Source organism: Tubulanus polymorphus, chromosome 1 (genome assembly GCF_964204645.1).
Source record: "Tubulanus polymorphus chromosome 1, tnTubPoly1.2, whole genome shotgun sequence".
NCBI classification, from domain to species: domain Eukaryota; kingdom Metazoa; phylum Nemertea; class Palaeonemertea; order Tubulaniformes; family Tubulanidae; genus Tubulanus; species Tubulanus polymorphus.
In genome coordinates this window covers 23,050,696-23,078,369 of record NC_134025.1, presented here as the reverse complement: position 1 = coordinate 23,078,369, position 27,674 = coordinate 23,050,696, and the positions used below count along the sequence as shown (strand labels likewise).

Genomic DNA, 27,674 nt, shown 5'->3' with positions numbered 1-27,674 from the left:
TAAGTGACTCACTTTGCATTGTTTATCGAGTGAGTGGTTTATGCGTGAACACGCTGTCTAATAAGCCACGGGCCAAATTTGACTCGGGCCTCATCCATGCCAATTTGACCCGTTTGACCTCCGTGTGATGGTGGCTAAAGTCTCATTATTTCTCTAGTACTACCTGTACCAAAATGACATAGATATAGTGTCCGGTAATTCATTCCATGTTTGAAGCATCTTACCATCTTATCAGGCGCTGGGCCGATCAGCAATTGGTCATCCCAATTACTGAGGGCAATTTCATGATTGATTAGGGGGCGCCTTGATCGGCAGTTGCATTTAGCTCTTTCACTTTCTATCGCATAATCTAAATCAAGAGCAGAAATTTAATTACGGGTTTATACTGTTCAAATCAGATTTCGATTTATCTTGCTCTAGAGAGGACAGGCATTAAATTGAGCATCTCGGTAGGAACGTTGTTTCGGTTCAGTTTCATACATGTGCGGGATACGTAAATTGCTTGTTTCAGCGAAGATCTCGGTTTCGTTACAATTCTTGGAATATACGAATAACTGCATTCTTTCCCAAGAGAGAGAGGAACGGTTCGTTTCTCATCGTACAGCCGCGCACACCACAATGCGAAACACGTGAAACGTAGAAAAATTTCAGCGCAGACGAATTTTTAATATCGACGCTGCGCACGAAAAAGGCTGCTATTATCGAGTAGAGTGATGGAGCATTCCGAATAATCGATGCCCAAAAATGTCTTCCTTATTCTCTGTTTATCTAGCCGAGATATATTGCGAGCTATGAATTCGAGCTATGAATTCGGATGACTAGCCTCCTCTCGTGTAGGAATCGGTACGACGAGTTGAACGCTGTCACTGTGTATGTAGCGTAGATATCGAGCTCTCGTATGTCGGCGGTATATATCCGTCTTACCGACTGCTTATTGATTCGCGATACATCATAATAACTGCCGAAGACGGCGATCTTTGGATTAGGTCTCCCGTTTCCGATTTATTCACGTACTCGCGCTCAAACGGAGCGCGAAAGAGTATAAAGAATTCAACTTTGCATTCTAATCGCGTGTCGTCTTACCCCCGTAATTACGACATTATAAAGTGATTTTGTCCCCAGCGACAGTTGCAGTCAAGTAATCAACAATTATACTGCAGCTGCCTTATATAAGCAAATTTTCGACCAGCAACATTTCAACCTATAAGAGCTACGCTGAGTTTATAAGGCAGGTTCACATTATCACCAGCTCGACCTTTCTAAATGGGTCTGTACCTGGAACGTACCAAATTTGGAATGGGCCAAATCAGACTGCTGGGTCCGTGTTTGGAACGCGCCGAATTTGGGAAGGATCAAATCAGAGAGCGCACGCTACTAGTTAGTACGTTACACGTTAGTAGTTTCTGTCCATACACATGCAGATTTAGTCCGTTCCAAAATTTAGAATGGACCTTGATCGTTCTTTTCGGTCCAAAAAAATGTAATAGACCAATTTGGAAATGACTTCTCGCTATGCTTATGGAACGGGCCAAAATTAGACCATTCCAAATAACATAGCTAGTGTTAATACAGCTATAGAACAGTTTCAACTCTATGGAATTTGGTATAAGTGAAAAATTGATTTTGTACATTAGTTCAAAATTTAAAACCCAGAGGTGGTTTTATCTGTAACTGTTATCTACTACATTCTTGTATTAGTAGGGTAAAAGATCGTTAAGTAATTCATTCATTTTTGCAAATTAATTCATTATAGAATCCGTGTAATGAATAATTGTCGAAATTGGAATATTGTATCTGAGTGCTGTACATAGTCAATTGCCTGCATGATTTATGAGAGACCTGCTAAGTGTTTAGAAATTATTGAAAAAGTTTTTCTTCCGACCAATTCACTATCGGAAAATCTGATACCGCGCACACGTGTGCAGTCGAAGTGCAAGTGAGCTGAATCAGAATTCGTGCATAATTTATGGGAAAAAAATAATGCCGAACCGTTTGAAACGGAATTTCAGCCGATCGGCGAAAAAAAATCTGGTAAACTCTCGCGATTAACTCGTAGCACGATGCATTCAGTGCAGTAATCAAAGTTCGTTTCGCTCGCAGGAAGCCGCCGCGGTGTCCTATGCTTGCCGTGTAAAGGCAACGACTATGAACTGTGGAGGCTACCATACTCCGGCTGATAGAACATTATATCGCGCCCTGGACGAGGATACATTGATCCGATTGATACGGCGAGAAATCGATGCCAGTTAATAGCTTTACTGATTGGTTTAGTAAGCTGCTGCCCTCTTCGAAACTGACTGCGCGGTGGCCGCGCATATACTCGTGTATTTAGGCCTACTATACGCGGACAGCCGAATCAATTCGATAACCGCAGTGCCATTGAAGAATAACCTTGATCGATATTAATGGAACGAACCGTTGCATTCATATCGGAAACGATGAATGTTCTTCTAAAAGAGATGGTAGTGTACCAATTGGCGCTATCGGTTTTGAAACGCTTCAAAATAATTTTCAATGTCAGCGTATTACATATTGCGGGGAGGTGTAGGGAATCGAATATCAAAATCTTGGTCAAAGATTCTCATCAGTTGGTGATACTTTATTCTACATGTTGGCTGATTTTTTCAATATTGATTGATGCGCCATACTAGATTGAATCCTAGTTCGGCCGTATACGAACGCATGTACACCTCGCAAAAATGCGTGTTCTTCGAAATGAAAAACTTTGGAATTTTTTTGTTCGTTTTATCCCTGTCATTTTTGGGCGACTCATAGACAATGTAAGAAAATCGGCTTTTAAACATTCGAGACTATAGCTGTCAGTCTTAAATAAACTCATACAAAGGTACAAAAATCTTAGATTAAGTTCACAGCGCTATTATCTAAACCAGACATGTATATAAAGAGTTCGGGGTGTTCAGGTCATAGTTATGTGTCCCTTCAACGTACAGGCAGGCTAGTAATCGCTCTTGAGTATAGATGGCGAACAAGTTTAATGCGTTTAATCAGGGGTCGTTAGATTTCACGTACGGTGGAGACCTCTCAGCACGTGATCTTCTGCTAGCATCAACAGTGTGTCCTCGTCGCGACTGATTTGCTATCGTGTATGGATATGAAATATGAGGACAGTTACATGAACCGGTCAAATGTTACAGCGAAACTAGATTATTGATATCCGATATACAAGTAAATCCGGTACTCAATATTATTATCGCGAATTGTCGGAGCTAGTTTGGAAAGATGTTAGCCAATATTTAGAAAAAAGATACCTCTCTAACATAAAACATGTTATACCATCGATGAAATTTGGCTTCATGCGCTTATAAGTGGACCAGATCTGAGTCTGACTGTTCGCTGTGATTGTAGATAAAGAAATCGATGGAGTATTTCATAACTTTCATTCTAGCTTCTTGTCACGTTTGAAATTAAGTTGATCGCAATGGGGTACCTGCAAAACCAGTTATCGCGCCAGATGGCGTTACGAGCAGTAGGTTGTTCGTTGTCAACATCAGTTCATTTTCGATTATCTTTGAACTAGATTTTTAGACTCGTGAATCCATATAGGCCTAGGTACCGTACTATCACAGGACTCACAAAATATGAGATACTTTCATCCTCCTTATCAGATTTGGATATAGTTTTCATAAATAATTGATTCATTTAGGAGAAAAGTTCGTTCAGATTTAATCAAAATGTAGAAAGAAATTGAACGCGGACAACCAACGATCTACTAGCGACACCTGGTGGATCCTCGCCTGCCATACGTGGAATCCTCGATTGCCACAGTAGCACTGCGGGTACGTGTACCCCATTCTCAATTGATCGTAATGGTGAATTTTTTTTCTCTCTAAAAAAATGTTATCAATAAGAATAGCTTGTCATCCGATTGATGGCGTGTAGTTATTGTTTTTTCGATCATTATTCGCGATGCTTATTGGCGCGATTAATGGCGCGTTGTGACTGATCGGTGGCCATCTTGATTACAAAGGTGAATTGAATGATCAAATATATCACGGACGAACGGACGGAATATGGTAATTTTGTGGATGTTGTTTTCAGATGCGCCGCGGATGTAGACGCAATCTATATTCGACGCTAGCTGCGAAGAATCTTCTCTTGTCAGTTTATTTGTCAGATTGCGACGAGAGTGAACTTTGTAAATATATATATAAATATAGATGTGGGTATATTGATTGATGAATTTTGCGAGAAGCGTTTGTTATCGATTGCACCGCGCAGAATTGATCGGTGTGGCTGTAGATGCTGTCGCAGCCGTATCCACTGCGTTAGTTACCCTTCGGCTTCAAATGGTTAGAATAGATACGACGACGACGACGATGATGTATGTCGTTGCTGCCGTGGCGTATCATTCAGGCCTGTCTTTTAAGGTACGTATGCTAAGCTTATATAGGAATTATACTCGAGCAGGTGAAAGCTGTGCGTAAGATCAAACGTGATGAGTCTTATCTTCTCTTAGACATCAGGGGCTCAAAAGTCAGTTGAACGTAATACGATGACGCGCGCATGACACAGGGAAACATGGAAACAGGAGACAAAAACATGTTTCCGAGTGTTTCCCTGTGTCGTGTGCGTGTGAGAAACATGGTTTCGGGAAACACTGTTTCCAGGATCGCACGTGTTCGATTCTGAGTTTTCTTGCGTTGTGGGCGTGGCTTAATGGTCACCGTCAACTATCCACTGGTTAAGTTCTTCAACAAACTTTTCATCAACTGGGTCCAGGCGAATTGTACAACTGCTTAGGTTTGAACGAGGCGATACTGGAACATAAAATGTATAAGAAATGATCAAAAATTTTTCAGTTATACTGTTGATTAAGTGCAAGGTAAAAAGAGTTTATAACGTTTTGACAAAAAGGAAAAAACCTTGAGTGGGCGAATGACATGAGCTCTTCCTCCGAGGATATCGTGGGGGAAGGGGAATACGTGCTCATCATCTAGCACTTATTTCTGTACTGCTTTTCTTGAAATTTTATCATCATTATTGGGGGACAAGTGAACCGGAAAATCTTGACGAATCTTTTCTGCACATTTTTCTGGCCTTAAGTTTCATTTAGGGACGAGCAGTTTTCGACCTTAAAGGTTCAAATATCAATGATGAATATATGGCATTATGAATGCGTCTGCCTCCTTGTTCCGCTTTCCTTTTTGACTTTTTGTCGGTTAATTATTAATTTTTTCCCATTTGTTTTCGTTTTTTTAGCTATCAGGTATCAATATACGATTCGTTTGTAGTGTTCTGATTTCTATAGGATTATGTTTAGCCTTAGTGTAATTCTCGTGCTGACAAAAAAAAGAACGGGCTCGTTTTAACTTAAACCGGCGGCGTTAACTTAATCGAGTTAACTCCTTGGTTCAATAAGGAATTTTCATATATTTCTACGAATTTTACCTGAAATGCGAGTAAAATTTTCAGGGCTTTATTAAAACAATGCGCAAATGTGAATAATACATAATCAGTGATCTAGATTGATACACATAAGTAATAACTATGAAATCCCCACTCATTCAAGTAAGTACATTACTGTAACGTGAATAATTGATATATTTCAATTATGTACTGAATATGTATAACTCATAATCGAACAGTCCTGAGCGTTTCCGATAATTCATGCGTATACATATCCTCCTACGCTTTTGGCTCGCTGCTAAAACGTATCACGATTATGAATTACAAATTACGAATGCTTATTGTCATTTTATCGTCTGACCAACTCCGATGATGATCCGTTATCTAAACGTATCTCGTGTTTTTTTGTTGTTTTTTTTTTTAGTACACGTATTGTACTGATTTAAACGAGTTTATTCGCGAGTATTATGAGGCGAATATCTGGATGAAATCGAGATGCTGTTTACTGTTCAACGTTTTTGTGTCGAATAATCGTATTATTATGTAAAAATGAATGATATTCTTGTTTACTTCAGAGTCAGTTACGAGTCCAGACGCACACTCCTGGACTGCCCAATGACAGCTAGGTAAAGTCCATTTCGTTATTGGTGTATGTTTAAATATACTAACTCCGTATTTGGCTTTGCTTTCCGACGTTTCTTCTCGTCCTAAATCGTTCACCCGTCTCGAAACTAATAATAATCATATTAATGCTTTTTGTTTTATTCATTTCACTTCTTTTTCTTCATCCCGTCTGTAAACTTCTTCATTGTCATGTTTTTTCGGTGATGGTTTGTGCTTACTACGGAAGCAATAAGGGGCCTCCAGTTGTCGCGTTCCAACTCGACAAGTCGCCATACTTATGTCAACATATCGCGTCAAGTCGACATGAATATGGCGACATATCGTGACATTTTGACGACAAATTTCGCTTTGTCGTCCGTTTTCCACGTGACAAGTCATTTGACGACAGATTTGATGCCAGAATTATGAGTTTCAAGGAAAATGGTCGAGAAAACAAAATATGTTGTCTAATGTCTATTTCAACCTGACTTGAGAGCATTCCGGGTGGCCTAGCTCGCTCATTTTTGGCAGTACATACCTGATAAAGGTCTTAGTAGGACCAGAAAGGACAGGCAGTCGACCTAAATCATCATTTTTTTAATCCATTTGAAACTGTATTGAAGGATATCCAAAAGGTCTTTATTGAAATGATGATTTAGGTCTACTGCCAGTCCTTTCTGGTCCTACTAAGACCTTTATCAGGTATGTACTACCAAAAATGAGCGAGCCACCCGGTATGCTCTCAAGTCAGGTTGAAATAGACATTAAACATCACGATATGTCGACATATTCATGTCGACTTATCGTGATTTGTCAATATAAATATGGCAACTTGTTGAGCTGGAACGCGACAACTGGAGGCTCTTATCACTTCCGTAGCTTACTAACTATTAATATTGTTATATTTGCTATCAACATTAATTCGAAGCTTTGTGTTAATTTTTTTTTCTATGTTCCATTTGATGAAAAGTTTTGTTGTTTCGTATTATGGTTCTGCTGCGAGCTCCGATGCCTTCATATTTTGCCCCTAATAATAGCGTTACATTTCTGTAAACTGCATGCCAATCCAATCTGTAAAGAGACACCTTGATGGTTACCAATTTAATGTCCATTTCTAGAATTTCCTCGGTTGACTTTCACTTCTAAACGATCCCACTCGTCAAAATAAAACTACTATTATCGGTAGACCTTCGTATTTCTGATCTGTTTCCCAATTCCCTCCGAATTACGTACGTAAGCCAGAGCATGTGCTATATAAATTTCGTGACAATGACAATCGTATTTAGTATTTAGTATATTATTTTGTTGTCATCATATCATTGGACATCAGAGATGTATTGCTTGTCGATTATGATGTAAATAGTCTGTTTCTCAGTAAATAATTGATACTCAGATGAAGATTAGACATCTCTTTTTGTGAATCTGCATTTTGGCAGGATTTTGAAAATAGTTCGTATCAATAGTTCATCGTGGAATCCATCTTTGATTGAATTGTCTCTCTATGTGTTATATGGGTACGCACTCGGTAATACTGCTATAACCGCTGATCAAAGCATCGACTTCAGCCACGAATGTTCATTGAAGCCGAAATTCTGATCAGCGATTAATTTCCCTCAAGCAATACGGCAGATAATAATACGGTGGCCTGTCACTTGAGGGGAATATCGGTGATTGGAAATAACAAAAATTTCATTAGAAAATATTTCAGTATACCCGGTATCTACGTACACAGGTTCTGTTTGCTCATTAGAGTTTCTCAAGTAATGTCTTAAAGCTTTATGGTGATATCTGGACCTTTATACCCTAACCTTAGGCTCAACTTGTAGAGCAATTGCCTGGCAAGCGAGAGGTTTGTGGCTCAATCCCAGTCTCGGTGGTTGACAGATTTTCCCTTGATCGTTTTTGAGTCGACTTGGAAGGAATTCCGCACGCTAGTACTTCACTAATTCTCTTATCATACGCATGATTATAATTAGATACAAGCTTCCCGCTGCCTTTGCAACAGTGCAGTGTTTCTGCCTTAATTAGATGTATAGTTAATGGACAAGGGCCCTCAAACCCTAATTTCCTGCGATTGAAAAAGCTGCCATTTTGTTTTTCGATCAACAATCTCATCTCGGAACTAATGGTGACCTTAACATACCTGGTAGCGCTGCATGGTTGTGGACTATGACCATGGACTCTAAAATGAAGAGTCAATGCTATTACTAAACATGTATATGTACTAAAATGACTGACCTAATTGACCTGAACTGTCGAAAATTTGTCATCGCTACAGTTACAGTGTAGCATTTTCTCAATAGACAGTTGAAGCCTGAAGTTTAGCTTAAACTAGTATCTAAAACTGGCTATCAAGGTTTGATAGTCCACCTGTAGGTATCGGAACAATTCAAGAATCCGTAACACAAGACTAAAATGTAGATTTGACGCTAGATTATGACTATTCTCGAATATTCCTCGTCTTGTCACGACGCCGAGCGCGGTTTTCATGACAGATGATTAGTTCTTGAATGTCAAGAGCTGTCTTGGGCGATGTTTGATAAGTGGCGACAAGTTAATTTCCCTACTTCGCCCTATTTACCGGCTACTCGATGCGCCGAGTAGGGGGTAAATAGTCATGGTTATTTTGCAATCGACGACGAAGCTCCCGTAAGACGAGACGACTTTTTCCCGACGTTATCCACCTAAGTGCTCGGCCACAATCGGCATGTACCGGTATTTCCTGACGGAACACTTTGTACGGCTTTAAGGGACTTCGTTATCGATATTCCCGGAATAGTTACATAAAACGCATATTTGTGTGCGTCTGCACTAACAGTGCCAGTGGTCATTGCATTAGCTTAGATTATCTCTTCATATTTACGAAAAATTCCTTTTTATATAGATTGCCATATTTGGCCATTCCAAATTTTTTTTTAGAAGCTTTTAGAATTTTTCAAATTTTAAGTTTACTTAAGGGTGGATTTAGGGCTGGAGCTTGGATAGTTTTACAACCCCTATAATGCCCCGCATAATCCTGTAGGCAATCCTGTATCTTTGAAGAAGGGAAGCAAAGGATAATTTCTTATGCCATTCTTGAGATTCGCGGTCCATTTCATATATGATGAAATTACAAAATTACAGTACGAGCTATTTTTGTTTCTCCCTTCGTTGGTAGATATCTATGTATACAGGTTAATTAAATGACCGGGCTCTTTATTCACCCTATTATACAATACTTATCTGATTTCTCCATGATTAGAAAGATGATTATCTTCGGGCTAGACAATTACGCAATTTAGATACAAAGACATATGTTCCTGTGATGAGGAAATGGGTACAGCTATCAGGGCTACCCATTTTCTCCCTTCAATCTATGATTTTCAATGTGAAATGCTATTAATATTCCATCGCAGCCGCCCAGCGCAGTGCGCGTTGGTTCGCTCGCTTGTTGCCATGGTAACAAAGGATGCTGGAGGTAGTTGCATCGCCCGGCAATGTATTTGTGACAGGGTGTAGTACATCATCAGGAATGACCCGCTCCGCCGATCAATAAGCTTCTCTCTCGTCGTCTGCGCCGTGACAAACGAACAGTTTGGATTTATTCGCAAATGAAATAAAAGGTAGGCTTTATCGCGTGTGTTTGGAGACCTCGGTGATGAGACCAATTCGTTGAATATAAGATGTTCGTCATGTATTACTGCTCCCAAAAGTTGTGTGTTGCATAGACGTTTCGATGTGACTCGACTCGAAGTATACTGGTTAACTATGCGTCTTGAGTTGAGACCATCGTTATGTTGACGACATATCTAAATGAAGATTGTCACTTAGTTTAGTGAATTGGAAATACAAATCGGGGTTAAGAATGGAGAAAGTTTAAGTTACCTGACATGTCTGATCCTTTCTTATACAGCTTTAACGTGACAATATGATTACAAAAAAACTAGTAATGCGACAAAGACCTTCCAAATGATGTATTGAAAAAGTGAAATATTGCATTTGAGAGAAAATTGCTTCCTTCTTATTTGCTTTTATAAATCGTTATAAGTACGTTATAAGTGGTTTTCGACGTACATAGGAAGTTTGGTTTGAAATACTGACAATCATGGACGTTCATAAATCCTCGGAGGTCTCGCGCTAATGCGAATCAGATGAGTCCCATGTCTGACTAACCAAATGATTGTATTGACTGAATTTGATGCAGATTGGGTGGTCGCCGTACTGTATAGACTCGACAACGGCAAAGTCATCATCTGTTTAAGCTTAGCATATGCGGGGGGGGGGGGGAAGGAACTTGCTCGAGATTGAATATATTTGCTGAAATGTTGATTCCGTAAAATCAATATGATAATATGATATCTCTGATTATCAGTATGTATTTTCATACCACTATTTCTCAAAAACCAATGCCTTGATCTTATGGCTGTGGTTCTTAAAGATGTTTTGTTATTTACTACACCTTAATTGAACAAATTTCTTTTTAAAACATTTCTATTTGTGTATGCCAAATTCTGATATCTCAAGCATTGATTTTGGCTATATCGCCATATTAATAGGTTTCCAAGATTTTGCGTCAAACAAAACTGTGCATAAATTACCAAGTTCTGTTTACACGAACATTTGATTTATTCTTCAAATATCTCAAATTGTTTTATGTACCCATAGCCTTTGAGGCCATTTTGGGATTTACTTGGAAGGTGTTTATGTGTGACCATGGACATACAAACATAGTTGTCACTGATGAATGCTGACTTTCCACTGGTAGATCTATTAATCAATCTATCAATAGAGCTATTAATTAATAATTTGAAGCATGGATATATTTAAGCTAGACCTTCATCGATTATTCATTTGAGAAAATTGCCAATTTGATGGATACCTTGAGCTCATTACCGATATTGCAGGTTAGGAGAGAGTTAGTCCACTCCCTAAGCCAAATTTTCTTGTTAATTCAGTCGCTTATTCCTGGTGTATTCAGTTGATATCGATAAATATCTTTTAAAAAGTTGAACTGTCAGTCGCGTCGTCATTTCAGACCGAAGCTGCTAGACTAATGGCCGCCGCACGAATTGGACTCGGCTTTTCGAATCGATTGTACCTCTTGCTTAATCTTGACACTCGCAAATAAGCCGCAATTGCCACATTTATGTCAACCGAACATTAGCAATATCACGACAAGTGCACGAAAATGTCAGCTATGATTCGTCATTTGCCTCGACAAACTTCCCGATCCCCGGCGTACGCGGCTATCAACGGCTGTTATTATCAACATTGGCTTGTAATAGTTCTCGATTTTTTTTCTGATTTGTCTAAAAGGTGCTATGGATGAGAAATATCCTAAGTGATGCCTGCGATGTTTCCCCAGCGACAATATCCCACATCCACATGAAAATTCCCGCTGACGTCACGAGAGCGTCTGAAATTTTCATGAAGCCCAATATTTTTACCTTAAACATAAAGGGACAACAAGAATGAAGTCTTTCACGTTTTTATCACCTTAATTCCGGTCAGAGGATAAACACGATTTCCATGACTTCGAATTTAAATGATTTGTTATGTTTTTTTTTTATTTAGAGATGCTGTACTGTGGTAGTAGTAGTGTAGTGAAATGGTAAATATGAACGCTCTCATGTCTTATTCATGCTTCTCACTACCTGAATGTGTGATAAATATAGAATGACTGCCTCCATAAATCCTCATTTATGGCATCATCGCTAATTGCTTATTTACCCCGGTGATATCATATACGCCTGATTTTATTGTACAACTGAGCCCTATTTTTCCACAGTAACTCCCAACCCCCACCACCCCCCCCCCCGCTTAAGTTAATTACCAAAGGATCACCGGTAGAATTTTAAGTCAACACCGAGTCAAACTTAATCAAAATCTATTGAACTGTGTTCTGAACTATTATGGATGATTACTTAATAAAAACTCAATGAAAAATATTCATATATCAAAACTTGTCCAAACATAATAAGGATTATAGTAATGAATAGATTATTGTTTCCAAATCTTATGTACGGACAGATTTGGACTGTATTTCACCATATTTGAAAGTGCAATCAATTTCTAATTCTAACCAGTGTGTCCTTTACAAAATATCAGATTGTGCTGTAATCTGAATAACCGAGGATGCCTTAATAATGCACCAAATTTTTCAATATTTTCCGGATGCGACCATGCGCTCTCCCTTGTCCACAATAACGGTGATAGGGGGGATCCTTTTGGACTGTCTTCTCTTTCAGGATCCCGATTATCAGCATAATTCATGCATGATGTCATACGGGGTTTCGAAGCTATCTACTGATGTGTATGCTTGAACTGAAAAACCTTTGCCCTTCCCGCTGCCATTCCGCTAGCTTCTCCTTAAAAACATGTCTACATTGAAAATTTGTTCTTCGCTTCCTATAAATACACACTTTTTCCAACGGTAATGGCTTCCCAAAGGTGGAATAACACGAGCCTAGACGACGTAGCGTCGCAATAACTCGCGAGACGAACGCAAAATTCAGTCGTAAACTCGCGGCTAAGATCTTTGATTCTTCGACACACACATCGCGAAACACGAGATGATCGGGCCTCGTTAATCAACGCAATTAGTCGCGAACATGATTTCTCGCCGAAATTCGTGTAAATTTCTACTTAAATGAACCAATTACAAACCTTTGGATACTAATTCGGCTTGTATGCACGTACGCCGGTGTTTTCCTGAACATGTTGCCTTTAATTGGAAGAACGCCTACAAAGCGCGTGGAAATTACGAAAGAATGGAAAAGCATCTCTCATATTTCTCGGATCAATCCCACCGCGCATGTTTCTACGCTCGGTTACGGCCCAACCCCGGATGGAGGTAATCGTATAATCCACCATCCCTACGCTCGTGGCATGAATTCACATCTCTTATACCTGCTGCACATCAGCTATCCGAGTCTGCCGAGCGAATATCGCCGACGTATCGATTTTATTGACGTTTTCGTTGACTGGCGTGGGCTGCTTCATTTAGCTCGACGCTTTGATACCGAAACTGCTGATAATGCTATGGTTATTCGTTCACGTATGATCAAAGAATACGCCATAAATGTGCATTCCCCAAATGGCATGCGCTCGATTTTTTGTTATGATTTTCCGTGATAATACCGTATACCCTTCTATAACTCTACCCTTAAAATCAGACTATTCCTTGCGTACGTATCTTTTTAATCTAATATCTCTGAATGACCTTAACCTTCGATTATCTTGAATTTTTACTTTCGAAACTTGGCGTGTGAAAGATGTCTTCGCGTTTTCTTTTTCGATGTCATATGTTACCATGGAAACTTCGGATACATTATCGATCTCGCGACTGAGCTAATTATCACAAACGGGTACACACGCCTTACTAAGAATTTCTTCGCTGTTCGCATCAGATCTTCACGTAACTTGTAAATCCCATTCATGCGTACTTCGATATTGCGTCTTAACTAAAATTTGACATTTCGCCGTTCGAAACTTCAAAATAATCTCTTCCCGAAGTAGGTGGCGAATCCGTTTCGAAGCATGATTTCCTGCTACCCTATCTGATTGGATGTTGAATTGATATGCATGCATTTACCACTTAACGGTAACCACTTTTCAGATAACCATAGCCTAGCCACATTTAGTACTTGCTATGGCTGATCGGTGTAAAAGGAGATATTTAGATTGGTTTATAAAGTTTGCAATGGCTTCGATGCTATCTATATGCAGCATCATTGCCGAATAAAAAATTTAACCTTTTTGTAAAATGTTGTAATATATACCGTGCTATGATTGTAGTATGAGCAATAACTGAAAAATCAGTGCAGGTAACTGAGCTAGTCTAGCTGCATATATGCTTGTATTGGGATATTGGGTGTGACAGCGTTGCCTTGCTCCCGTCTAACGTTTTCATGAGATAATAAGCTTTCATTACTAAATCCCATGCAGGGGGAATTAACGTCAATAATTATTATCGTCACTTCCTCATTCGCTGCTGCTAGTTGCCACTTATTCGAGTTGTATTTGTCATATCACCATTCATAACCAAAGGTTAGCGGGTAGAGCGATGGAATCTGCTTAATCCACACTGTTTCTCAGGACCCAGGGGAAATAGGGTACCTGGCAAATTTAGATATCATACTTCTCCCCGGGGAGAGATTACTTATAAACTATTAAAGAGACACCTGTATAGGCTTAAGCCGCGATTACACAAGCCTTTTTGTCTGATGCCAAATTAGGGCCAGAACAACTGTTCACACGGGTGCCAAATGAGCCCTTGCCTGGTTGGCTCAGGGAAAATTTGGCCCTACAAAAAATGTGCCAAATGTCAAATTATTGAAGTGGAGTTGCAACTGGTTCTGGAAGTGACTCACTTTGCTTTGTTTAAGCATTGTTTAGTATCGAGATCCGTCTTGATCCGTGCCAATTTGGCACGGGCCAAATCGTCGAGTAGTGACATCAAAGCATTACTGCATAAGATCTTTGTAAAAAAGTGATTAATCGATTAAGATTTCGAATCAATAGATTGATGTTATCTATTCTTTTACTACAAACATGTGATTACTCTTAGTGAGAGTGATATATGTGACGTATTGAATAGGATAAATGATGGATAAATCATAGAAATGGTCGATGGGGCTGTAGCCATCAATATGCGATTAGTCAGGCAGTATCATCGTATCAATATTCTGTCAGCATCTCCAGCATCCTTGCTGCCTCTCATATGATGCAGAGTTTTGATATTGTGTTTACAGGCTGTGCTTGAAAATGTGTTGCGTCAAAGGTTTTATTGTAAATCACCAGGATCTTTATATACTTTCAGATAGTGCCCCAGCATACAAGATGAACAATTCACTCGATGAAGCTTCAGGATTTCTTCAAGAACCCAAATCAATCGCCGAAAGATTATTCTCAGGAAAGTCCGCGAAAAAGTCTCCCCACCACGAACAATCTTCCAAAGGATTAGTCTCCACTTTGCTAGGCAGCAGTCCGAAGAAGATATTCGGATTCGGAAAGAAGAAAGACAAACACAAAGACCGCGACGACAATTTAGAGGATATTATATCGAGCGGGAAAAAATACGACGAGTCGAAAGGCGAATTCGTGCCGTACGAAGAACGATTAGACGAGGACTCAGAAGAATGGCGAGCGTTTCAACAAATGCAAAGCCGTATACAACAAACGGTGTCGGAAACGCAGAAAAACTTGAACAAATTGGAGAAAACTAGTTCGATAACTGAGAGTTCAACGATCGAGGTGACTGGCGCTGTGAAACCGCCGCCAGGATCTTGGGTTCAATTCGAACCGCCGCCCGAAGAACACCCGGTCGAGGAGAACGCGACCAGCACCGATAATCGTTGCGAATCTCCGGAATTAGATCTAACCGTACGACTTCCCGCGTCGCTCCAGAATCAACCCGCCCCGCCTCAGCCTCCGCAAAATACTCCTCGCGTTAGCATCGATGATTTGGATGAACCCGTCGATGGTACAAAACCATATGCATCAACTGCCGACCTGCTAGGATTAGATATTAACCAAAGTGACAATTTCGTTCACGAACCAACTGTGAAAATGAATAGCGATTTGCTAGGACTCGATAGCGTTTTGAACTCGGACGAACAAACGAGTGGTTTTAGTTCGGATTTATTGTATGCCGATCACCAAGCAGATGGCGCTAGCGGCCGTTCATCCGGTGCGGCATCGCCGGTTAGTTTCGGTAAATTTGACATTCACCATGTGCCTGCTGGATCTTCAGTTTCCGATCGGATCGTCGACGATTTTCTCGGCATCGCTGAAACGCCCGAAATCAAACCAGCTGCTGAACTAGATTTGTTCAAACTATCCGGATCCGATAATGTCGATGGTGGTAGCGATTCTAGCGCTCTTTTCTTCGGCATTAACGCCACGAAAGCGGTCACTCCTTGTGACACGGATGACTTCGACGACTTCTTAGCCGTACGCAGTGAACCGCTGAAAAAGGACAGCAAGCTGTCTGCAGACGTGACCGACGGATCTGTATTACAGCCAAGTATTGCTAAAAGTAGCAGTTTCGATCCGTTCGACACGAGCAAAGTCACTAAGCAACTGGAGGAGACGCAAGAATTAATAAAACGTGAAGCACCCACGGTTGATAGTGGTGGTATGTTTACTGGGCCTGCTTACGGTGCGCAGCCAACTAATAATGATCTGTTTGATGCTGGAAATGCAAATGATACTGTCGATGCTATCGTATTGAATCCTGTTCAGCCTGTTGCTTCTGGTCAACTTTTCAGTGCAGACAATAGTAGTGCAGTGACTGGTGGCGATATCATAACTTTCCTCACTGATATCATAACGACGGCGGAACCACCTCCTATCGCTGATGATAATCCGTCGGTTTCTAGAACCGATGACTTTTTCAGCGCTAAAAGCACCGCCCCTAATAATAATGACATTGGTCAACAGTTGTTTATGAATGAGTCGGCAACTGTGGAGCCTGGATCCGCGAAGGCCAAAGCCGATCTGAACGACTGGGTCGATTTCAGCGCGATGAACGATTCAAAGGCAGGCGTCGATTTCAACGATATGTTCTTTGATCCGCGTTCGGGTAATGACGACATTGAGGTAGCCGCCGTAGGTGATGTAAGCGACAATATTTGGGGAACAAGCGAAGTCCAACTCGATGCTGGCGATGATAATACATTCACTACCGATCTATTTACCGATGCTGCAGCCACTGCTTTCTTCACCCAAGTCGACGATCTAGTGTGTAAAAATCCGTTTGCTTCTGACGTCGATACAACAAATACATGTACGACCGCTGATTTAGGCCTAGATCTCGAGACAAATGCAAAGAAGAAAAATCCGTTTATAGACTCACCATCTGGTGGTGAGGACAGCAGTCCTGAAGTGGATAAAGCGGCGATAAGCTTCCATATCCGCGCACCTGATGAAGAGCATCAATCATCAGGTACGTTTGATATCTTCCAGACGATTCATCCGGCTTCGAGCGATGAGCATCCAAATGGGCTCGGCCATACAGAAACTTACCATCAACCGATCGCTCGTCCTAAACCTAATATCACCGCGGCACCGGCTATGGCCATTCCTCCACCTCCGAAAATAGATGCCCCGCCTAGATTCAATCCGTTCAACGAAGATTCGTCTGAGACCGAAGGTGAAGATGAACCGGAGCCTGAATCAGATTTCGCAGATTTTGACAAAATGCCTCAAAACGATGGCGTCGATAATGCAAATGGTGAGTCAGTAGTAACGGTACCGCTTCCCCCTCTAGTCGATCCGAATGAAAGTAGCGACTCGGAAGTAGAGCCGGAGCACATCGATCTCGGCGATTTTCATCCGAAATATGAATTGGAAGGCTATGAATTGATGCTTCGTCAGCCGTCGAAGAAAAAGCTAACGGCGAATCGTTTCTGGAAACAGGTTTACGTTAGGTTGCATCGATCGGACGCGAATTTAATTATCAAGATTTACGACAAGGCGAATTCGCAAGCAACGTTGCAAGAGTTGCCACTTCAAGCTTGTTACTCTCTGTCGGAGGAAACCTTACAGCATTACGATCAATTCGGCAAAATTCACACCGTGAAGATTCAATACGTGTTCTACAAAGAGCGCGTCGGTATACGCCCCGAACGTATCACTCCTCAGAATTTACAAAATCTCGTTCGAAAACCGAAACCGACGATGATTCTTGATCACGCTCCTCAAACGTCTGAACTTTTGAAATTCGGCTCACTACGAGAGGACTTATTGCGTAGTTTCATCTGGGAAATAGAGGATGCTTTGATGAAATTGGATGTGCATAGGGATAAGACTTTATCGTATACGAAAGACGAAGTGTCGGCCGAAGTTTGGGATGAATTCTTCTGCGAAATCGACAAAGAAGGGCACATTATCTGGAAAAAAGCTAGGGTAAGGATATTCGTGTTGGCGTTTGTAACCGGAATGCCGGCTTGCGAACTAGGTATTAACGACAAGCGACGTCGCGGCCGTGAGGTCGTCGGGCGTCACGATATCATTCCGGTGAAAACCGAAGAATGGATTCGAATTCAGGACTGCGAATTTCACTCGACCGTCGACATCACGACGTATGAGAAATCGCGAACGATCCGATTTCATCCGCTCGATGCTTGTCAGTTTGAACTGATGCGATTTCGTGTACCGTTAAAGGAAAACAAAGAGCTTCCACTCCAGATACACGTCAAACAGAAAGTGACTAAAAGCCTCGTCGAAATTCGCGCCGATGTGATCATTCCCGGTTACTATAGCAGTAACACGGAAGAAGGACAGGTACCATGCGAGGACATTCAAATTCGGTTCCCGATTCCCGAAAGTTGGATTTATCTCTTTCGCATCGAAAAGCGCTTTGGGTACGGTTCCGTGAAATCGGCCACGCGCAAACCGGGAAAAATCAAAGGTATCGAACGCTTGACGATGATGGCTCAAGGTTTCGCTACTCCGAGTTTGATTGAAGTCGACGTCGGATCAGCTAAATATGAACACATTCACCGAGCCATTGTGTGGCGAGTTGCAAGATTACCCGAAAGACATCATGGTAAGATTATGACGCTGAATCAGTAGATAGTAGACTGAATCGCACTGCAAAGTGATGTTACGGTTACTCGAATATACCTAGTTTATTGTCTAAATAGGGGGGCCTAGTGTATTCAATAGTATTTCTATCATATAGCTCATTTTGAAATTAGAAGGTTAACAGCTTATTCTCTTGACAGAATTAGTTTATTGAATCCTGTTGGAATGAAAGAAATCCTGCAATATGTAAGCTATGCTTCTCACGATCTTCAGCGTTTCGTTGCTAAAAATCAGAGGAGTGCTAAAGAATAAGTCACGGGCATTTATTGAGTAAAAGTGACTGATTACATTCGATGAAATTAATGATTTTTGTACAGGATCAGAAAAGGTGCGAACACGAGTATTTTACGAACGAATTAACGCGATTGTTTATCACCAACATGGCACATTAGAGACATTATTGCCCGGCTGATTCTTCGCAACGTACATCTCTGACGTTGTCGTTGTGCTGAAACTTAATCAATTCTGTATAAAAGCAACTTCATCAATCCACGCCGTCTGCTTCTATGTTAATGAGCCTCTTTAGGAATCGCGATGGAACTTGACATTTAGCTGAGTTTCTGAACTTCAATGCTAATGGGTTATCCATCTATCATTCTATGTAGTCATGCTTCATCCATGTATGAGATTCCTCCAGATGTTGATGGATTTCATCATTTTCACTAAACACTAATTTGCATATTAGATGATTTCACGGGCAGTGATAATTGACATAATCCGTTATTCTATAATGAATTGTAAAGTATCTTCCTACTGATGTAGATTGCTGATTGCATATTTCCACCAACCAGAACAATTATTTCGTATGAATTTATTCCATTTTTTTTCAGGTGCTTATAAAACGCATTTGTTTGTGTGTCGAATCGATCTTGGTGCACACGACGACATTCCAGAGATGTACGAGAAATACGCCGAAGTCGAATACACGATGCCGGGTTCGACAGTTTCTCGTACGGCTGTTCGCTCGATATCCGTCGATAATCCGAATCCGCCGGAGAAATGGGTGCGTTACATCGCGAAATACGAATATAAAGTCGAAATCGATCACACGCACGAATTGGAAAATGTCGATATGGGGCCGTCTGACGATGCATTGTCTGATCACGAGGAAGACTCGTCGTGAGTTTAGGTAAGATCATTCATGAATATCCGTTTATAATGCACCTTCATCAATCAATGAATTCATTTCAAAGTTTGCACAATTGGCAAAAACAGGAAAGCGTGTGTGGTATTTTCCACAATATTGTTAATCTGATGCCAGGAGGTGTCGGGTGGCTGGGGTATTAATAAGGCTGAGCTCTTTCCTGCCCACTTATCTTATTTTTAATGTTAATGAATTACCAGAGTTACTGAGCGACTACCGGGTACCTCATTCTGTATGAGTGAATTGATCTCATTTGAATCACCGGTTTAGCTTGTCAAAATGATTATGCGGTTTAATTCATTATCCTCAAAGTGATAACTACTGAAATGTTTTCTTTTTTCAGATGTGCCAAGAAGTACGTTAAGGATTTCTCTCACATCGCTCAGTGAATGGAACTGTCTAAGGTACTCATTCTTATGGTCTGTGCCTTCGAAACACTGCCGTTTTACATCATCGTTATACAAGGAATTACTTAGTTACCGTACTTCAGTTCTTCATTGTTTAGATGATACAATACGCGTTCGTCATCAGCAATTATTTTCTTGTCATGCAAACTTTACATCAGCGCAAAGGACCAAAAATACTGAATGGATGAGTAGCTTTCATAGAAACGCTTTGTACATACATTTATATCGTGGAGGAATCGCTTGTGTCATATTTCCTGAAATCTCACGGACATCTCATGCCGAAAACTGAATCGATGGATCCGGAGCGCCATCTATTTGAGGACGATTGAAAACTTTTCTACTCTCAGTTTCAGTGTTAGATAATGTAGAATTGATTGATATGAATCAACTGAGCTTGCATTTCATCCTAAGAAAAAAGGTCGGCATAATAACTCAGCAGCTACACACTTCTGCTATAAACTGTTCATGGTATAGAATGGAGGTACACCTGTAGTATGTTGATTTTCTAGTTAGACAACTCAAATCGTGATTGCGTGTATGCGTTGACCCGCTGAAAAAGTCAGATAGTTAACAAAATAATTTGAATATTATTTAAGAATTTTGTAAGAAAATGGTTAGATTACTGGTAGTTACATAGTTTACAGCCGCACCCAATAGTTATTGACGGTATCAGAATAGTGAAGTATTTCTTGTCATTTATATCATGGTATTGCATTGTATTGTTATCTGAGGAACATTTGCATTTTTATTTTAGATATAGGTATTTTTTATTATTATTGATTATTTTTTTTATTATTATTTTATTATTATTACCCATACCCACACCACAGTTTTAGATTTAACCCCAGACTTAACTCAACTGGTTTAGAGTTGGATTAACCGTATGATCAAAGTTAGAACTGGACCTAGAACTTATATATTACAGAAAAGATAGTGATGTCAAAGCTTTGCAAACCTATTGTCATATGATTCAACTTTTGTTACCATTGATGATTACAAAACCACCACCGTAGTAACATCAGTTCATCAAAATTGTAATGTTTCTAATGATGTAATGATATGTTCTATGACATGATATGATAACTCCTGTATCTATGATACGTGTAATTGGTATAATGGTATATTTGCCGGTGTTGGTAAGTGGTGGTGCATTTATGTACATGTAATTGAGGATAAGTGCTCTTATGATAAACACATTGTAAGCTCTCCGAGTGCTGGTCATATGTGCATTTTACCCACCTGTAGTCGATGTGATGGTTAAATGTATAATGCTACTGGTATATTAGTAAAATCAAATGTACATCTAACAACAACTTACCATAGTACACAGCTCAAGAGTTGCACTTACCTGAATATGTAGCGCTTACGTACCCGAAAATAGTTAACATTACAATTCAAATGGATTTGTTTTGGTTTAACCTCTATGATCGGCTTATCTAAGTTAGATCCAGGGTGGAAATCTCTGGGGCAAATGAGGATACTTATAAAGTTGTGGAAGCTGCCCTGGTGAGTACTAGACATGTGCAAAGCTAGAATGGTGAAGATTTTGAAATAAGGAGTCCCCTCTGAAAAATTTACTAGAGAATATGTGTGGGGTTAGAATAATCAGACCATTAGATTGGGCCCAGCGCTGTTCAGTTTTTAGTCAGTTTGAAGTATTTTTTTGTTGTTTGCGTTGCATATATACACTTCAGTATCATCTATGCATTGTAAATGTACGTATAACATATTGACAAGGATTTTAGATTAGATTATATGTATAGCTGTTCGAAATGTTACCGCAGAATATGAATAAAACTAGTCAAAAAGTACATACAATATTATTTAAAAAACGTTATGATGAAAGTATACATATGGTACACTGTTTTTAGCTGCTTTTAAATGATGTAGTATAACTCACTAATGTATACAGACTTGATCGCCGTGTAAAAGCGACAAGAGAATATGTCATTTCAAAGAAATTACCAGTTGTACTACTATAAATGTGTTTTCTAATGCACGAGTAGTTAATTAATGTTTAAGTTTGGATATAGTATGTATATGTGAAAACTTAGAGTTCGTGTCAAACAGTTTAGTAGAGCAACAGAGAGCAAAAACTAACAGTCTATACCAATACGTTGATAATGTGTATCAGTATCTTTCTATAGCAATTTAAAGCAAGATCTTCGTCATCTTACTCACTTATATGTGTACATATGATTGTATTGCAGTAGTAACTTATGTTTCGGTTGTGCCAATTCTGTGATAGGTTATCAACCAAAACCATCCCACCATTAGCAGTCATTTTACTTAGGAACAGTGACATACACTAGGTATTTGTCTCATAGACGATGCTTTTTCATTCTTTCCATTATAGGCATCATTTGTTCGGGATGTGTAATTCATGATGATGTTATTTGGTTTATTTTACAAAGTGAAATATACATATATATAAGTTTCAACTGAAAAGCTGAAAATAGTGAAAATGTTCGCAGTTGTGTTTTAATGTAATTGTTTTGTTTTGTTTGTCGTTAAACAAGGTTTTGTTTTTGTGAAGTTTATATTCATACACTTTTATCTATATGAGAAATTTGTTAAAAGAATTAAGGTATTATAGAAATTTCAGTGATATAGTACTGGGATATTCTACATTATCTTAGGCAGGTTTCAATTGTCTCTGAATACTATTCAGTCAGGTACCTTTAATTTCAAGAGTTTGCTCTTCATAAACGGTATACGTTCAATCAAAACCTGCCTTAAGTTATGATTTTTACCAAAAGATGATCGAGGGCCAGTTTATAGATGGGATAATTCATCACCCTTAATAGTATGAAGAGTAAATTGACACTTTGGCCTTTACTAAAAAGGTTATAGTATCTTCCTCTGTGGCTTGAATTAATGAATACCCTATAAAACATTTAAATTGAGCATCATGTTAAATGGCAAGCACCAGTTGTCAAAACCTGATCTAATGATATGAATCTTAGTGAAAATGTGTCAAAATAAGATGTGCAATAAAACATCAATCTTCGACGATGTTGAATCAAAATAAACCAGTAAAGGGGGGACAAGATGACTGCATATGGCATCACTTAAGGTATGTGAGTGGGCCAATTAGAGCTTTTACCCATCTGCCTTGCCCTACCATGTCAGTAGAAAACATGACAAGTATTTCTTGGCATTATATTATACTTCTGTATTCTGTAGTTTATTGATTTGAGGTTATTTTAATTGAAAATAGTATATAATATACCTATCATTGTAATGTGATGTACTACTATCAGTAGTTGCCCTGTACATGCATTGTTTAATGTTCTGTTTTACTTTATACGTGTAAAAATCTTGTTAACAGTACAGTGGAATAACATAAGAATATAATGGAACAAATTACTTCACTTAGTGTTTTATTTGTTTGAGGTTTCCATCCACAACAGCCGAGTCTGCTGATTTACTTCATAGACTGATAGATGACAATAAGGAAAATCTTGTGACTAGATTACTTTCAGTTCGGACTTGTGTAGGGATTTACTATACAGGCGCGGCTCCAGGACTTTTTCCAGGAGGGGTTCATAAAGAATGTTTATGTTAAACTACCGACTAAAATCTCTGATAGGGGGCCTATACGGCATAATGTTTGGCCAAAAATAAGATATGGTACCGATTATGTAGCACTGTTTGCCCGCTTTGTCTCGTGTACGTTCCTTCAAGAAAACAATTAAAATTTTTCTTGGTAGCTGAGCAGGGAGGTCACGACCCCTGAAACCCCCTCTGGATCCGCACCTGCCAATGGTATCGGGCAAGTCTGGTTTAGTTAGCGGATGTCTATCTCCATTAATTCATTTGTCCATTCTTTTTAAGTTGAGGGTTATACTGTTGCCCGAAACATGAAAGGCTGCCTCAGCTCGGCTGCATCTTATATCAGTCCTATGCATTGGTAACCCCAATCCCAAGCCTGCTGAACAAGTCCTAAGTAGGCTAACAAGTAGTAAGCAGTCTTCACACAACAAAAATTGATCCTCCACTTGGATAAACAAACAGGAACATTACACAACACATGCCAATTACTAGTGGAAATTGTAAAAAATTTATTGAGATGCACAGTTTCAGTTGTACAATATAAAACAACATACGAATCCTGCTACTTTCAAACGCCATGAACCGGTACATTTACACACACATGTGAATTAAGTTGCATTTTCCAGAACTGACCAATCAAAGGTATACTATTCATAACAGCAATAATAGATTACAGATGCATGATTTTCAATAATTAGAATATATTCAGTAAATTTCATTTATAAATTAAAATAAATTACATATCATTCATAAACATGTATATATAAATATACTGTACAACGCTGTGAAACTGATTACTGAGGAGGAATAACTGTAAGAAAACGCATTATTTTTGTGTAGAATCTAAGACTAATGAACATGAGACAATACATCACAGCTGAACACGTCACTTATTTCTTGATAAGCTTCAGTTATCCACTGTCTATGGCTATCCAGAATTGTACCTAACAGTTGACACTTAAAATTTCCTTAACGAACAATGATTTAGGATTGATAATCGTAGAAATAAATACAGTAATCTTTGCCTATCTCAGTACTGATTGCCTCGGATAGATATACCAATAAGACTGATAGCCATATCCGGCTATCCCGCAGAACATTTCATGGTCCCTCGAGATCTGAGGTAAGCGGAGTTTACTGTAGATGATGCAAGTGTGATTCAACTGATATGACAGGATATAACATTCAGAAATGAGAACATGAATATCTTACATTAGAGGCTGTATCTTCGCTAATGATTGTGACCAAAAACATGAAGTTACATTCATTTTAAGTTAATCTTCCCGTCAAAATTACCCAGGTCCACGGTTACCATAAATGTTTGATAATCCATATCAACATTCCATTTTATCGAATCGGTGGGTTATGAAATAAATATCTACATACCAATCTAAATATCTAATCTCTCCGAGGTACCGGCACACACACACACCAGAAGGCGTGACTGATTAGTTTCAAGTCTAAATAAATCAATTTCAATTACTTTGGACTGAATTTTTATGCTCCCAAATCTAAATCTCCAACAAGACAAAAGATCCACTTTTCTATCTGATGTTTGGTATATCTTTTACTGAAAATTGATTCACTAATATGGGAAGTTGAAAAGCGATTAACGGATGTATACAATAGTGAACCTGGCAGCTGCTCGCTTGCCAATGTGATGGTGCTGATACCATATTTGGTAAAACTTGTTCGCGCGCTGTGTGAAGTGGAATGACTATGAATTATGTGTTCAGTTCAGGTTATAATTCGTCTTTCTTGTTGATCCAGTAACGAACGGAGTCGATGTCTTTATCCACTTCGTCTTTGTTATATGTTGGCAAGGCGCTGAAAGTAGAAATACAAGAATTTGTGAAAGATACTTGATTTTACCCATAACTACCAGAATGAGCTTACGAATCAAACTAGTGTCTTCAAGATGTGCAGAAGACTCGAAGTTGATTTGATCAAAGTTGCTCAACATCCCAAACCATATCCCTTTCCCAGTTAACTAATTAGCACTCAATAATTTCACTATGTAGTGTCTATTAACCCTCAGAAAATCCAAGGGAAAATCCACATTTATCGTTGTTACAAAACAACTAATTTCCAGTTGATTTTCCTGTACCCTGTATTAGAAGTTTGTGTTATGTCATTGCTACCACACCGGGCTTTCATCATGATATAAGATTTGCAAGGCGGGCTCTCAAATTCACAACCTTTTAGCCCGCGAAATTGATCCAGACATACTTGGATATAAGTGAACGTGCGGATCTGTCACGTTCATTTTCCATATCCCTGAGAATTCCAAACATGAAGATGTTAAATTTGTGTATGGAATTTTGACATCTTGCGTGTCTAGTTTATCCTTAGCTTATGGGATTCGAATCCTAATGTAACCATGTCTATTTCAACCTGACTTGAGAGCATTCCGGGTGGCCTAGCTCAGTCAGTTTTGGTAGTACATACCTGATAAAAGTCTTATTAGGGCCAGAATGCATTGGCAGCTGACCTAAAATATCGTTTTTTAATCAACTTTAAGCTGTATTGAAGGATAACCAAAAAGTCTGCATTGAGAGGGGTTTCTGAGAGAAAAGAGACTCCATGATTTGAAAGTTTATCAATATGTCTCCATGCCTACCAACTGAAGTTTGGTACATAGGCATGGAAACATTTTGTTAAACTTTCAAATCATGGAGTCACTTCTCTTCATTTAACCCCTTTCAGTGAAGACTTTTTGGATATCCTTCAATACAGTTTCAGATAGATTAAAAAGTGATGATTTAGGTCGACTGCCTGTCCTTTCTGGTCCCATTAAGGCCTTTATCAGGAATGTACTACCAAAAATGAGCGAGCTAGGCCACCCGGAATGTTCTCAAGTCAGGTTGAAATAGACATTAGCAATATCTATGGCAGCAGTGAAGAAATAACGAAACTAAGATCTATACAAGGGAAAATTCGGATACACAAGTTCATTTTTGTGAAAAACTTACTTGACAATTTTGGCGGTAACACGATCCACTAGTCCACCAGGCTGACAGATTGTATCACATATTTTACAAAGATAACAAAACTTGCAATACTGAAATCAATGATAGATTAGATGATAGATATTTCTTAATAAAATGAAATTCATTCGTAACATAATATCTAGTTTGAATAAGCAATGAATTTAGGTCTTTATTGTTCGTCCTTAGTTTTTTTAAATGAAATTCTATTTGGCCCTCCATGCCTATTGTTATGGTTAACAGCTACTTACTTTACACATTTTACAATTAGGTCTTTGGGGACTTGTTTCACATGGACAATCTTTATCACATAACTTGCAGAACTGAAAAATAAAACAGCATTTGCCATTTAGAAATTAGGTTTGAAAAACAGTGAGGGCCTCCAGTTGATATTTGTCGTGACCGTTTTAAAAAATTATTGATATTCCAAAATAACATCTATAAAGCACTGCAACTCCGTATGCCGAGCCAGTTCAAAAACACTCCTCTATCTGTAGTTTCAACATCTTCTGTTCTTATTCAATTCAAATATTTCTGCATAAGGTATTTATTGATTAGTTATCAGCAGTGTCTGAATATGTATTAACATCAAGGAAGAGTACAATATGCTTTCGTTTTCAATTAGGGCATAATTGTAAAACATATTATGGCAGAGCATTTAATGACAAGCCCGTGCTTGTTATACAAAAAAAAAACGAAAGTAGTACAAACAGACTATTTGTAGATAGCTAACCTTGCAGTAATCGCAGTAATTACATGCCGATCCTTTAGCGTATTGAAGAGATTGGTCATCTACTGTCGGCGTAGCCTCTTCATCTCTTATTTCAGCAGCAAAAGCTAGCGTTAGAAACAAAAAGAGCGCTAAAAAGAGCAAATATACGGAGTCGAATGGTCGAGACATGACGCCGAACGCATTAACTACCGCAATGAACTGAATGACTGAGTTCCGCGTATGCTAACAACTGCAATGAACCAATAAATAGGCGCCTCGCGTACTTCGGTCCGGCCGCGCCGGGTTTCTTTGTTGCTACGTTTATAAGA

At 39.2% G+C, this 27,674-nt stretch overlaps 2 protein-coding genes across 2 annotated transcripts; one reads left to right on the top strand and one right to left on the bottom strand.

Annotated features, from left to right (window-relative positions):
- The first annotated feature begins 14,790 nt into the window (after positions 1-14,790).
- LOC141912249 (uncharacterized) lies at positions 14,791-20,150 on the top strand. The gene is made up of 3 exons (XM_074803507.1): positions 14,791-18,502; positions 19,371-19,669; positions 20,028-20,150. The coding sequence occupies exons 1-2, from the start codon at positions 14,791-14,793 to the stop codon at positions 19,661-19,663; spliced, it is 4,005 nt and encodes a 1,334-aa protein (XP_074659608.1). The 3' UTR covers positions 19,664-19,669; positions 20,028-20,150.
- Positions 20,151-24,137: 3,987 nt separating this feature from the next.
- On the bottom strand, positions 24,138-27,552 carry LOC141906988 (uncharacterized). The gene is made up of 4 exons (XM_074796514.1): positions 27,367-27,552; positions 26,885-26,956; positions 26,619-26,707; positions 24,138-25,473 (listed from the first exon to the last, which is right to left on the bottom strand). Exons 1-4 carry the CDS (start codon positions 27,532-27,534, stop codon positions 25,389-25,391), a joined length of 414 nt encoding a protein of 137 aa, XP_074652615.1. The 5' UTR covers positions 27,535-27,552; the 3' UTR covers positions 24,138-25,388.
- Between the last annotated feature and the right edge of the window lie 122 nt (positions 27,553-27,674).